We start from the raw sequence: 13,139 nt of genomic DNA on the forward strand, positions 1-13,139 counted from the left end.
TTTCCTTCTCCTAGGAGAAGCAGCTTCCATCTTCAAGGTTCCTTAGTCCAAAGCCAGCACAAGTGGCTGCAATCATAGCCACTCAGGAGGCTGAGATCTGAGAATGGTGGTTTGAAGTCAGACCAAGCAGGGAAGTTGATGAGACTCTTATCTTCTACAAACTAGCAAAAATCAAATTAGGAAGTGGAGGTATAGCTCCAGTTGCAGAGCACCAGCCATGAGCAAAAAAGTTAAAGGATAAAACTTTAACTTTTTTGGCCCTGAGTTCAAACCCCAGTACTGGCACGTGCGCGCACACACACACATTCACGCGTCCTTAGTCTGACAGAGTTCATGGTCATACTCCTCCAGAAGCTTCCATTTGAGGTGGAGGAGGTGAGATCCAAGTAGGGAATCAATGAAATATGTACATACGTACGTACATACATACATACACACACATATATACATACACACACACATATGGTCTGTCTTCATTTTCCAGAGGCTGAAGAAGGGTGGGCTGAGAAATGGTGTAGATGAATAAGAAGAGAGGGCAACCTAGAACAACTTTCTGAAGGAGGTGGCAGCTGAGTCCTAGTCAGATAAAATTTTGTGATTCAGTGAGGAAATTCAGCTCATCTAAAGGCCCGATTTCTCATTTTTCCCATCTAGCCCTTCAGAACATTCCTAGATGTTTTAGGAATGTTCAGGAATGTTCTAGATCATGGCCCCTAGTCCCAAGACTTCAAGAATGACAGGTGCATCCTTGAAGGGCCATCCCTAATTTCTCACTCTCTATTCCTGTACTGGTCCAGGCATTCCTGGAGTTTGGGATAGAGATGGTTTTAATGTTTCCCCTAATCCTAGCTAGTGTGAGCCAGCTCCCCTCCCTCCAGCCAACCCTTCCCCCAAGAGTGTCCTTTCCTCATGAGTACCCCTGGAACTACTGATCTCCCCTTAGGATAGAGCTAAGAGGCAGGAGGCCAGGATCAAGGCAGACTCCAGCCTCTTAGCTCCTGCACTTCAGTTTTCACATCTGTAAATACAGTAAGAGTCTATGCCCGCAGCTTGCTCTGATGTAATGACAGAAACTTCAAGGCATTCCTGGATTTTCTACACCTGTCAAGTATATGATCAAGCCTGGTGCCCTGCTTTTCTCCTTTCTTCTGACCTCAGTGTCAGAAGAAAAATTGAAGATAATGTCTCAGCCATGCAATGTTCCTTGCCCCAATCCATCAGTGGCTCCTGAGTGGAACCCAGATTGTTCTAGCTGCATAAATCCCACCTCCCACCACACAAACATCCTGTCTGCCACATTCCTTCCTGGGAACACACTGGATGCTTCCAAGTTCGCTGGATGTCCACTGTTCTGTTGGTAGAACTCCTCATGCCCTCCTGCATCTGTGAGTCTGGCAAGAACTGTGAGAACTGTGATTCTGTCTAGAACAGTGGTCCTGCGAATGCTGCCAGCTTCCTGAACAGCTCATGTTTAGAAAGGCAGGTGGTGAGGGCCCCAAGGATGGGGGTGGAGATGAGAAAGGATGATGGATAGAAGATGGATGGAGAATTGGTAATGCAAAGATGAGTAGATGGACCCATGGACCAACAGATGGGTGTATGGATTGTGTTAGCTGTTGGATGGATGGGGTGGATATTGGATGAATGGATGGATGGATAAGCAAAATGAGTAGAAAAATAGGTAGATGAATGAAAGACCTTGAGTTTTGATCTTGTATTTTCCATTAATTTGCTGTGTGATCTTGGGTCAGCCACCCCTTCCTCTGATTGTAAAATAAGGACACTGGATTTAATCATCTATATGAGGTCTTCTCAATTTGATGTTGGACAGTTTAAAGTGACCAAAAACTTTTATGAGATGCTAATGGTACTAATGATGGAAAGGCCTAAGATAATCTAGGCACCGTGAGAAGACAACAACCAGTTGGCTTAGGCCAGCTTACAGGATGAGACCTGTGACTGGACACTGGATTGGCTTTGCCCAGACCCTTCTGCTTGTGCCTCCTGCCCCAACACACTCAATCAAGGAGAAGGACTTAGATGTCTTCTCTTTCTGGAGCTGGAGGGAGCATTTTAAGGGAAGGGGAGGGGCCAGTAGCCCAAGAGCTAGTAGTCATTGGCTTGCTCCCTTCCTGACCAACAGGAACCTCTTATCCAGGTGTCTTTTTTTCTCTCTCCTCACCCCTTGACTTCCCCAGCTCTCTTGAGTCATGGCTTCTTCAAAGCTCCGAGAAACTGCGGACGAGGTTTTTGGTAAGTTCTCTGTGACTCTCTAGCAATAGATGCAGCTGTGGAGCACTTCCTCCCAAGCCACTGAGTGGTTGAGGGTGGACTTCCCAGCTTCAGTGTATGTGTGAGGGGGTGTCCTCTAAGTGGACTCGCCACACCAACACAGGTCCTTGTTTATTAAGTGCTCATCTTATCCTCTGTACTCCACATCTTCTGTGCACTCATCTCCTGGGTATTTGATACTCACAATAAAGCTAAGAAATAGGCCCATTTCATTGGCAAGGAGGGTTGGGTGCAGAGTGCCAAACTGACTTGCTTTAAAGATCGCATGGCAAGTTAGTGGCAGAGCTGGAATTAGAACCCCAGGAACTGCCTGGCTCCCTGCCCTGAGTCACTGTGCTGTGACCTCCTGTATGATCCAGCCCAGGAAACACATGGGAATTCCAAGTCACATGCCTAAGTGCCCTGGATCTCACCTCCTGGCTGTGCATGCACACCCAGAGCCTCTGTGCCCCTCCCAGCCATGCCCACGCCACCTGTGCCATTGTTTGGAGAGAAACCATTGCTGCCAGCTAGAGTTCACAGCAGGCTCTGGAGTAGAAAGGAGGACTTGGATGAAGGAAGGACACATTTGCAAGCACAGCTTGGGAGGGCTTCTCTGTGTGCAATGCCCAGGCCTCCAGCCTCTCCTTGCCTTCTCCCCTATGTCTCCCTTGTTTTGTTCTCCCTGCCACTGCCCCTGGCCCTGGTCATGCTACAAATGCTGCTTCCTGCTTCTGGTCAACACTGCTCCCCAGGTCCCCTGGGGCTCTTCTGGGCCTCAGGCTTTGAGTTTGGCTCCATAAGGTCCAGCCTAATCCTTGGGGCTCCCACCTCCTACCTCCCTACCTCTGCGCCTCACAGATCCCTTCTTGTTTTCCTCAGTGCTGAGGTAGCTGGGCCTTGCCTGGCTTGCTTCCAATGAGAAAGGCAATTAAATATTCATTTCTCCCACTACCCAGAGCTCAGAGGGAGCGAAAGAGGGGATAGGGAAGGGAGCAGATGAAAGGGAAAAATAGAAGGAGGTCTAGTAGAGTCAGGGGACCCAGGATTGGCTGGCTCCACTTTGCCGTGAAAACTCAGTCCCTTGGGAGTCCTTTTGCCCTCTAGACCATGGGTGGTACTCAGGTGGCTGAGTCAGGAGCAGAGGGTCTCTCTTCCTCCCTGGCACAGACTAGATGGGCACTAGTTGAATGACAGGAGGTAGGAAAAGCCAGAATGCTGGCTTGGAGGCAGCCAACCATCCTTAATTCCCTCCACACCCTAGGCCAAACCTTCCTCTCTGAGATTGCCCATAAAATGATGAGTTCGACCCAATGTTGCTCCCATCTTTGCTTCAGGAAGGATGCAGCATGTCTGGTGGTTATAAGCAAGCCAGACTGTCTGCCTGTAAGCCTGGCCTGCTCTTGCCAGCTCTATGCTCTGGGGATTCCCCAAGTCCCTTCCTGTAGGGTGTGAGGAGTTTAAATGAATGAGTAATGTGGAGCACTTACAACATCGCTAGCGCCACCAGAGCTCAGCAGTGAGAGCTGTCTGCTCCTCTGTGATGCAGTTGTGGGCTTGCTGCTTCAAGGTAGCATCTGGAGATTGCAGGCCAAGGGGCTGGGAAGAACCTCCCCACTCCGTCACCCAGCCCTACCTAAGGGGCTGCACATACCACAAATGAGGCAGGTGCAGGGGAGATCCAGAGAGGACAAGTCACACCTGGGCAGTCCTCTGACTATAGTTTCCCCTCCCATCCCTGCTTCTCTGCCTGACCAACTGCCACTGCATCTCTGTGTCTACTTTCTTTCCACCAAGCCTGCTCCCTAGCTAAGGGACAGCACCCAAGCCCTGTGCTCAAGCCCAGAACCAGCATAAAATAAAATGGATGGCCAGGGAAGGAATGGGGCGGGGGGCATTTGAGCAAAGACCTGAAAGAAAAAAACCGTGCAGAAGTCTGTGGAGAGAGCCTCCTAGGAAGAGAGCAGAGGAAGGGCAAAGGTCCAGAGATGCTGGGCCCCTGTGGCAGTGGAAGGAGGGTGGTTGAAGGGAGGGAGAGAAGCAGCTCAGGGAGGCAAGCAGAGCACAGACTGGATCTGGAAGACCACAGGGGAAACCTTGGCTCTTACTCTGCACGAGATGGAAGTCACCTGAGGGTTCTGAGCAGAAGAGTAACAGAGCTGACATGTTGCATTAGGCTCACTCTGGCTGCTGAGTTGAAAAATAGACTGTAAATGGGGAGGGAAGAAGGCCAGCTACAAGGCTCTTCGTAATAACTCAAGCAAGAGATGATGGTGACCTAAACTAGGGAGCTCCAAGATCTTCCCCATCCTCCACCTCTTCTCCTCTATTCCCTCTCTTTCCATTTGCACAACATATGAGTGTTGCTTTCTCACCATTATTTTGTTGGTAAAACCTCAAGTATGCTGAGAAGTAGAGAGAAGAGCACAGTGCACTCATGTTTATTACAGGCTCAGGTACCATGATGACTCCACTTCAACCATGGTTGGTCTTTTCTCACCTCTTTTCCTTTCCATGCTTCATCTCCACTGTCCTGGATTTGTGTGTGCGTGCATGTGTGAATGTGCACACATGCATGTCCATCCTGGGGCTTGAACTCAAAGCCTGGGCACTGTCCCTGAGCTTTCTTTTTTCTTTTTGTTTCTCGAGGCTAGTGCTTTTTCTACTACATGAACTTCTACTTCGAGCTTTTTTAGTGGTTAATTAGAGATGAGTCTCATGGACTTTCCTGCCCAGGCTGGCTTCACACCTCAATCCACAGATTTCAGCCTCCAGATGTCTTGGATTGTTTTGAGCTTAATTCAAAACATCATGTCACTTTGCCATCAATATTTCAATACATCTAGATCTAGCTCTAGGTCTAGATCTAGTTGAGCTAGTGGGAATTGTGGCTGGATGTATTTGTAGGATGAGAGGGAAAGAAGTAGAGAATGACCCAGAGGTTTGACTGGAGTAACACAAAAGACAGAGCTGCTGTTAACCAGCAGCTGGGACTGAGGGGGAGGCCAAGAGCTCAGTCTGGCATGGAAGTTGAAGATGCCACTAGATATCCTAGTGGAGGTATCTGGTCAAGGAGATGGACACATGATTTGCCCAAGAGACTGGGTCTGAGAGAGCAGAGTAGCTCAACAGTGTCTGACAGAGCCAGGGAAGAGAGGAAAAGCCTATGTGAGACAAGGCCCTAGGTTTCTGTTGGTGGGTTATTTGAGGTACCTGAGTGTCTGGGCTTGGAATTCAAAGGAGGAAGCAGGACTGGAGACAAGCATCATGATCACTAAGTCAGAGGTGGCTTCTGGGATGTCTGCAGATAAGAAAAGAGCAGGGAAGAAAGGGTAGGCTGGAGGGATGGAACAGAGGTCCTAGAGATCATGGGAGGATCTGGGGGCAGAGAGGTCTTTACCCATCCTGAGGCTGGGAAAATATTTTGTTTGGAAATGAGTGCCAAAGGGCCGTACAGAATGTGGCTTCATTCCCAGATAGGCACAGGAAAAGTGGAACTATAACCAATGAGCATTTCTAGTACAATCCATAGGGTTTACTCACTCTTTGCCCAGGTCTATGTGTGGGGCCTAGCTCATAGTCACAAATCCCAGGACTCAGGGGCCTATTAGGCCTTCTTTCCTACCACTGCCAATGGCTTGCAGAAGTCGCTGCTCCACGTCAAATGCAGACCTTAAGTCATGCTGTCACTAGAGTCAGCCATGAACTTGGCACGGCAAGTATCCTCAGCAAGCCTCATTTCTATAGCCCGACTAAGCCAGGCTCAAATCCCAGACTATTTCTAGCTTCAGATGACTTCCACGAGCCTCTGTTTGCTCAGCTGTAATGTGTGCCTTTGTGTGCGTCATCACTCTTGTCACCTCCTCTCCCCAGGTTGTTCTGAGTGAGATGCTGAGTGTGTACCTGGGCCCATGGTAGATGTTTCCTGATCTAAGCAGCTTCATCCTTCTCCACAGAGCTGCCACCTTCCATCCTGGAGGCACCATCCTTGCCTCCCCACTTTCGAGCACTCCTAGTTTTGTCCCCTGCATTACTTGCAGATTCATACTCAGGCCTTAAGACCCAACTGAACCTCTTCTGAGCTCTCCACACAGGGCTTGTTTGTGCGGTGCCCACCAGAGGGCTCAGAACACTGTGCTCTATCCATGACCTTTACTGGCTTCACAGTGCCTGGCACTCACAGGACTGGCTGAATGGGGTAGCGCACAGGTGGCCACTTGAGGTGAGTCTCTGGGCTCATCCCCCTACCCCCCTCATGAGTCTGGTCTCTTTTCACAGACCTAGACTTGGCTGTGCCAGAGACCACCAGACTGGACAGCAGTTTACACAAGGCCCGGGCCCAGCTGCTGGCCAAGGGCCGGAGACACCGGCCCTCCCGCTCCAGGCTTCGGGACAGTGCCAGCTCTGCTGAGGATGGTGAAGGCTCTGATGGCCCTGGAGGCAAGGTTGGGGCAACACACACACAACACATACCCATGTTGTCTAATGGGTCCTATCAGCCCTCCAGGGAAGCCCCACCCCTAGACATCTGACAGTGATGCCACCAGTGATCAGCAGCAGTTCACTTCTGAGTTAATTATCCAGCCTGGAGGTATGGCACAAGTGGCAGAGTTAAAAAAAAAAAAAAAAAAAAAAAAGCAAGTCAATCAAAAGGGCAAGGCCGGGCTGGGAATGTGGCTTAGTGGTAAAAGGGCTTGCCTCGCATGCATGAAGCCCTGGGTTAGATTCCTCAGTACCACATAAGCAGAAAAAGCCAGAAGTGACCTGTGGCTCAAATGGTAGAGTGCTAGCCTTGAGCAAAAAGAAGCCAGGGACAGTGCTCAAGCCCTGAGCTCAAGCCCCTGGACTAACCAAAAAAAAAAAAAAAAAAAAAGCAAGGCCAGCCGGGTAAAGGTGGCTCATGCCTGTAATCCTAGCTACACAGGAGGCTGAGATATGAGAATCACAGTTGGAAGCCTAGGCTGGAAAGCCTATGAGACTCATATCTCCAATTAAACACTTAAAAGTCAGAAGTAGAGCTGTGGCTCAATTGGTAGAGGTGCTATCCTTGAGTACTAAAGTTCAGGGGCCAGTGCCTAGGCCCTGAGTTCAATCCCAGGATACACACACACACACACACACACACACACACACACACACACACACACACACACACAGATGATATTATCCTATCTTATAGATAAGGAAGCTGAGCCCCTTTCTGGACTCAGTAATTATCACACTGTGAGCAAGTGAAGGAGGCAGACCTCCCCTCTCTTGAGTCACCTTGTGTTCCTGAATCAAAGCTCCTGTTCTGTAATTGGGGTTCCCCAGAGGACTCCTGCACCATGGGTGGGGTGAAGCAGCCCTTGGGAAGGGAAGAGGGAGCGTCCTTGGTGAGCGGCTGCCCCTCTCCCAGGTGACCGACGGCTGTGGGAGTCCCCTGCACCGTCTGCGCTCGCCTTTGCACTCGGGCCCGGGTTCCCCCGCCGGGGGCGCCTTCTGCCTGGAGCCTCCAGGGTTGCGTCGCAGCTTAGACGAGGACGAGCCGCCGCCCTCGCCGCGCACCCGCTACCGACCCCTGCACAACGCCGCCTCCCACGAGGGCCTGGCCGCCGCCTCCAGCTCGCCTCCGCGCTCCGCGCCCTCCTCGGACAGCTCGCCTAGCTTCGTGCGCCGTCACCCGCGCGCGGAGCTGCACAGCGAAGGTGAGAGCGGCCACCCCCTCCTGGTGAGGTTCGGGACTGCAGCGGTCTCTGGTCAACACCAACTGGTGGCTTGGCCTGGTGGGACAGTGGATGCTGGGGCATGGGGAGAATGAGCACCAGGGCTCCATCATTCAGGAGCAACTTGCAATGTGCCAGACTCTGTTGCTCCTTGGGAGGTAAACAGGAAAAATAGAGGCAGTCCTCCCTCTAATTCTCTATACTCTAGTTCTCTCCAGTATAGTTTGGGAGGAACGAACTAAATCACCTTTTAATCACATGTGTAGTAGCGAGCTATAATAAAGGCCATGCAGGAAATGAGCACAGGTGGCAGAAGTGCCCTTGTCAGAGTAGCTTTAGTTGGGAGGCTTCTCTGAGGAAATGACATTTGCATCAGGATTGGAAAGCTGATTCCAAGTTGGATAAAAGTAACAGTGAACAGCAGTGGTCTAAGTGCCTCAGAGTTTGTAAAATACATTTCATTAGGTACCATGGAACAGCAAGATTATTTCTGTTTTCGAAATGCAGGAAGCTCAGGGAGGTAAGATAGATTGTAAGAGGGAGGTGGGAGGGCTCTCACAGCTAGTGAGAACCACCAGAACCAGCTTGCAGGATTCTATGTCAAGAGAATTCCTACCAGCCACATTGGCACCAGAGAGAAGCAGGGAAGCTGGCACTCAGCCTATTTCCTTCCCTCTCTCCTGAAAGATGACAGCCGAGATACTAGCCCTCCTGAGCCCGCCAGCCCCACCATTGGCCTGGATAAGAAGACTCGCCGGAAGTTCCTGGACCTGGGGTAAGCGTGGGAGGGACCAGCACAGCACTGGCTGCTGGGATGTGGGAAGCACCGTGGGCTCTCACTCCTCCTGCTCTCTCCACAGGGTCACCCTCCGGCGGGCATCCACTGGCAAGAGCCGGAAGGAGAAGGGCAGCAACCGCCTGTCTATGGGTAGCAGGTGAGACCATGACCTCCACAGCCCCCATCTCCAACTCCTGATTTCCCCTGGCACCCACACCTATGCTCTCTCCACAGAGAGTCAGTGGAGGGGTCTGGCAGGTCCGGAGGCTCCCCATTCCTGCCCTTTTCCTGGTTCACAGACAGTGGCAAGGGTTCAGCATCTTCAGGCAGCACCACCTCCCCAACCTGCTCTCCCAAACATGAGGGCTTTAGCCCTAAGAAGTCAGCTTCCCAGGTAAGCCCAGGACTTGCTTGCCTCAAACTGGCCCCCAAGAGTCTGGTAGCATCCTAGTTCAAGCTGAGACCCAGGCCTTCCTGGATTCCACTTGTCCATCCACAGAACCAGTGGTGACACATTATTCCATCCATTCTAAGTCCATTTGCTCCACTGATCTTGCATTTGCATTGGATTCTGGGAAAGTATTCATTGCTCCTTTCATTCATACTCATCGCACAACAACTGTCACCCTACTGGTCACCCCACCTGAGGCCTCCCTTCCTGTCAACTGTTCTTCTTGGCTCAGTTCTGTGTCACACATATGAGGAGCTGGGCTACCTGATTGGTGGGGTGAAGTTTCTGAGCTACAGAGATGGATAGCACCCTAACCTAGTGAAAGCTTACAATCCAGGGAGAGAAATGCGGTGAGTGACAAAGCCAAGAGTGCCTGCTTATGTTGACACAGCACCCTGCGGTTAACCTCCCAAACACACACTTTTCCACTTTTTTCCACTGTACAGATGAGCAGATGAGGCCAGAGAGAAAGCATTTGCTTACAAACTGGCACAGATTCATGTTTTATTGCAAAGCTCTGATGCCCAGCCCCATGTATGCTCTGTGATTCTGCTCTTTACAAGCAGTCCTGGCACAGAGAATTAGAAAGCTGAGGATTCAGTGCAGAGTCCCTTCCCACTTGGGACTTCCTTTTTTCATCCCTCCCTTCATTCTTTCACTTGTGCTGGGCCCTTAGGACATCATAAGCAATACATAGCCTAGAGTCCAGTAGGGACACCCATTAGCTAAGGCATAGGAGGCTGGGGGTAGCACATACTGAGGACATCTGACCCAGCTTGAGGGAACCCTGATGGGCTGCTCGTAGGAAACACCACCTAGCTGGAGTCCTCCATTCCTGCTGTTCTGTGTGGCTCAGGTGACTGCCTTTCCCCCAGAAGCTTCAGGTCTTGATGCTTTGCACAAGTCACCACAGCTTGTACCTGCATTTTCCCAGCTCCTGGCTCCCACCCATGGGTTTGGAGGAGTGTAACTCCCTTGTTTTGGGGGTGAACTCACTCCTCAGTGTGCACATCCCTTTCTGTCCAGGAATCCACCCTGAGTGATGACTCCACGCCCCCCAGCAGCAGCCCCAAAATCCCCAGTGGTTCTCGACCGGAAGCTAAGTGTTCCTACCCCTACCACACACTGTCCCAGTCTTCAGATGAGGTGAGCAAGGCTAGCTGCATGCCCCTGGGGCCCTGACTCGGGTGCTATTGGGTGTGTCAGCCAAGGGCTGAGCCCCTTCCTGACTGGTCTCTTGTCTCTGCCCCAGTTCCTGGATGAGCCCCTTCCCACGGTCCAGCACTGGAACAGCCAGCAGGTGGGCCAGTGGCTGCACAGCCTCAACCTAGAGCAGTACGCTGCTGAGTTTGCCGCCCGCCAGGTTGATGGGCCACAGCTGCTGCAGCTGGATGGAAGCAAGCTGAAGGTAGGTCAGCATGCACGGGTCAGCCAGAGATGCAAGCAACCTTCAACCTCTCATCCTGCCCTCTAACCCTCAGCCCAGACTCCCAGGCTGACCTTTAAACTTCCTCTCCGGCTGCTGCATGGACCTCAGGGCAAGGCCCTTGTCTACTCTTTGCACTGCAGCAGGAAACCCCAGTCTGACATGAAACACAAACCCTGCACTTCAGTTTGACCTCCTGGCTCTAGCTCACGTATTCAGGCTGACCTTGTTCTTTGGGCTGTCACTCAACCTTGGGTGCTTGTGATACAGGAAACTCTCCTCATCGGCTCTGTACAACTCTCAGTCTCAGGCTGGTGACAGGGGTGTCTTAGGGAGAGAGAAGTGGCTAGTGACATCGACCGAGGCATTTCTGACCTGTAACTAGCCCCTCAGGAAATCTCTGGACATGAGGAGGGTCCTCAACCACTGATGAGCCATTTGACCTTGAGCAAGTGTCATGGCAACACTGAATTCCACCATGGAGGTATGGGAATCGAGGACAGGACAAATGTCCTGCTATCCTTTGTCCTCATGTTCCCAATGGATTGAAATGTGGATTCTTGCTTAAGGGTTCCAGTCACTGGGCAAGCCGATGTGCGAAGTGGAGGCTGCTCCTCAGGAAGGACTCCTAAGGTCCTGAGGGGCAGCAAGGGTGGGGCTTGGGGTAGCCCTCTCTGATGATTTCAGGACTTTCTCTGTCACCCTGAATTTCTCCTCAGAGCCTGGGGCTCAGCAACTCGCATGACCGGGCACTAGTGAAGCGGAAGCTGAAGGAGCTGGCTGCCGCGGCTGAGAAGGAGCGCAAGGCGCAGGAGAAGGCTGCACGGCAGCGAGAGAAGCTCCGGCGCCGTGAGCAGGAGGCCAAGAAAAGCTAGGGGTGGCAGGGCGGCACTGGCACCTGGGTGCGGGCAGCCGCCAACGACCACAGGCCTCACCAGGGAAGCGGGGCCTGTACACCAGGCCTGGGGTGGCCTGGCCTCTTGCTCTTGGGGGGAGGGGGGCTCCACACCTTCTCACCCTGTGTGGACCTAGAGGCCCTGGGGTGGGAGACCCCAGGGAGAGGGCCCAATAATACACTTGATTTTGAGGACTTGTTTGGCACAGTTCCAGGGGGAGGCAGGTGGCAAATGGAGGAAAAGGGCAGAGGGCAGAGCTGAAACAAGTCCAGGAGCCCTGAGGATTCTGGATGAGGCTGACCCTCCATCTTGGGACCAGAGTGGTGCAGGGCAGCAAGTGAGCCAGCTGCGTGCCCGCCTTCCTCCCAGAGGCCCTGTGGCAGGCCAGGGTCCTCAGGCTGGGCGTCTCAGCAGGGGTAGGAGCTGGGTCCCTCCAGCTCTCCAGGATGACGGGGGAGATAAGCTATTCTGCTAACAAGGAGGTTGGTGGGCACTACAGCAAGTTGCACTCAGGGTAGATTCCCAGCCAACCCCTTAACAGGAGAACAGAGTGTCGTGTGGGACAAGCCCAGCCCCTGTAGGGGCTGTGGGAATAGAAGGGAGGGAAAAAACCCTCTTCTCCTTTCCTGCCCTGCGGATCTCGATGGGTGGGCTGGCAGCCATACATTGCCCCTCCTACAGTGGGTCTTTGACCCATTCTCTGATCCAGGACCCAGCCATTGTGCTTCCTCAGAGGGTACCTGGGCTCTTTGGGGACAGAGAATACCTCCCCACCCCAATACCCCAACAGTGAACTAGTGACTCCGGCCAGGTAGACTGCCTGGAAGCTGCCAGATGAGAAGAGTCCATCATCAGGGCCTCCGTGGGTTCTGGAACTAGCAAACCATAGAGGCGCTGGTTTGCTCAACTGCAGGGAAAGCCAGGCCAGCCTTGGGAGGGGTAGAATCTACCAGCAGCTTCAGATAGTATCAGACCTTTTTAAGAGATGTCCAGCCAGAGACAAGATCCAGGTATCCATGCTGGCCAGTGGCTGGCCCAGCTTCTGGGGAGCTGGCTAGAGGTTGCAACAGGCTCTGGGGCCTGAGAATGGCTCCACTTTCCCAGTAGCCTGGGAGGGTGGACAGGACAGTGCATGCTGACTCTGATTTCTGCCCAGCTCTGTGGCTTAGGGCCAGGGTTCTGTCCCTGGGACCAGCCCTTTCTGCCCTCTGCCATCTGTGCTGGGAGAAAGGCTTCGAGGGAAACTGAGATGTAGGGGCACTGGCACAATCTGGGCCTGGCAGAGGGGCTGGAGGCCCCTGGGTCTTGGAAGCCATCGGGAGCTAAGTGGGTGCCCCCCTGCATGTGATAGGGGGAGGTGGTCCTTGGTTTCTTCCAATAAACATTTATGACTTGCCAGTGACTCTTCTGTCTGCGCAGATGGAGGGGTTGGTCAGAAACCAGGAACTAAGCCATGCCCTGAAGTGTACTGAAGCTCAGGCTTGTCCCTGGGTGCTAGGCTGCCAGGTGTTCTGAGTAGATGGTAGAGCCTGATGGTATACTCACGTGGACAGATCTCAAGCTGGACCACCATCCTGAGTTCAGTATCGATTGCTCATAGGTACTTCGGTCT

At 52.4% G+C, this 13,139-nt stretch overlaps 1 protein-coding gene across 2 annotated transcripts; it reads left to right on the plus strand.

The window, feature by feature from the left end:
* The first annotated feature begins 2,198 nt into the window (after positions 1-2,198).
* Samd14 (sterile alpha motif domain containing 14) lies at positions 2,199-13,073 on the plus strand. 2 transcript variants are annotated; one of them, XM_048366320.1, is made up of 9 exons: positions 2,199-2,253; positions 6,550-6,722; positions 7,670-7,958; positions 8,664-8,751; positions 8,837-8,911; positions 8,989-9,148; positions 10,232-10,351; positions 10,458-10,613; positions 11,351-13,073. In XM_048366320.1, exons 1-9 carry the CDS (start codon positions 2,211-2,213, stop codon positions 11,504-11,506), a joined length of 1,260 nt encoding a protein of 419 aa, XP_048222277.1. In that variant the 5' UTR covers positions 2,199-2,210; the 3' UTR covers positions 11,507-13,073. The 2 variants fall into 2 exon arrangements, with proteins under 2 accessions (XP_048222277.1, XP_048222278.1); XM_048366321.1 differs by having other exon boundaries at positions 6,550-6,716.
* Positions 13,074-13,139: the final 66 nt, after the last annotated feature.

The sequence above is a fragment of the Perognathus longimembris genome, chromosome 17, assembly GCF_023159225.1.
Source record: "Perognathus longimembris pacificus isolate PPM17 chromosome 17, ASM2315922v1, whole genome shotgun sequence".
Classification (NCBI taxonomy): Eukaryota; Metazoa; Chordata; class Mammalia; order Rodentia; family Heteromyidae; genus Perognathus; species Perognathus longimembris.

Coding starts and splice junctions, on each gene's coding strand:
- Samd14 (XM_048366320.1), top strand. CDS start 2,211: ATGGCTTCTTCAAAGCTCCGAGAAACTGCGGACGAGGTTTTTG. Junction 6,723..7,669: donor GCCCTGGAGGCAAGGTTGGG/GCAACACACACA, acceptor CCCCTCTCCCAG/GTGACCGACGGCTGTGGGAG. Junction 8,752..8,836: donor CGGAAGTTCCTGGACCTGGG/GTAAGCGTGGGA, acceptor CTCTCTCCACAG/GGTCACCCTCCGGCGGGCAT.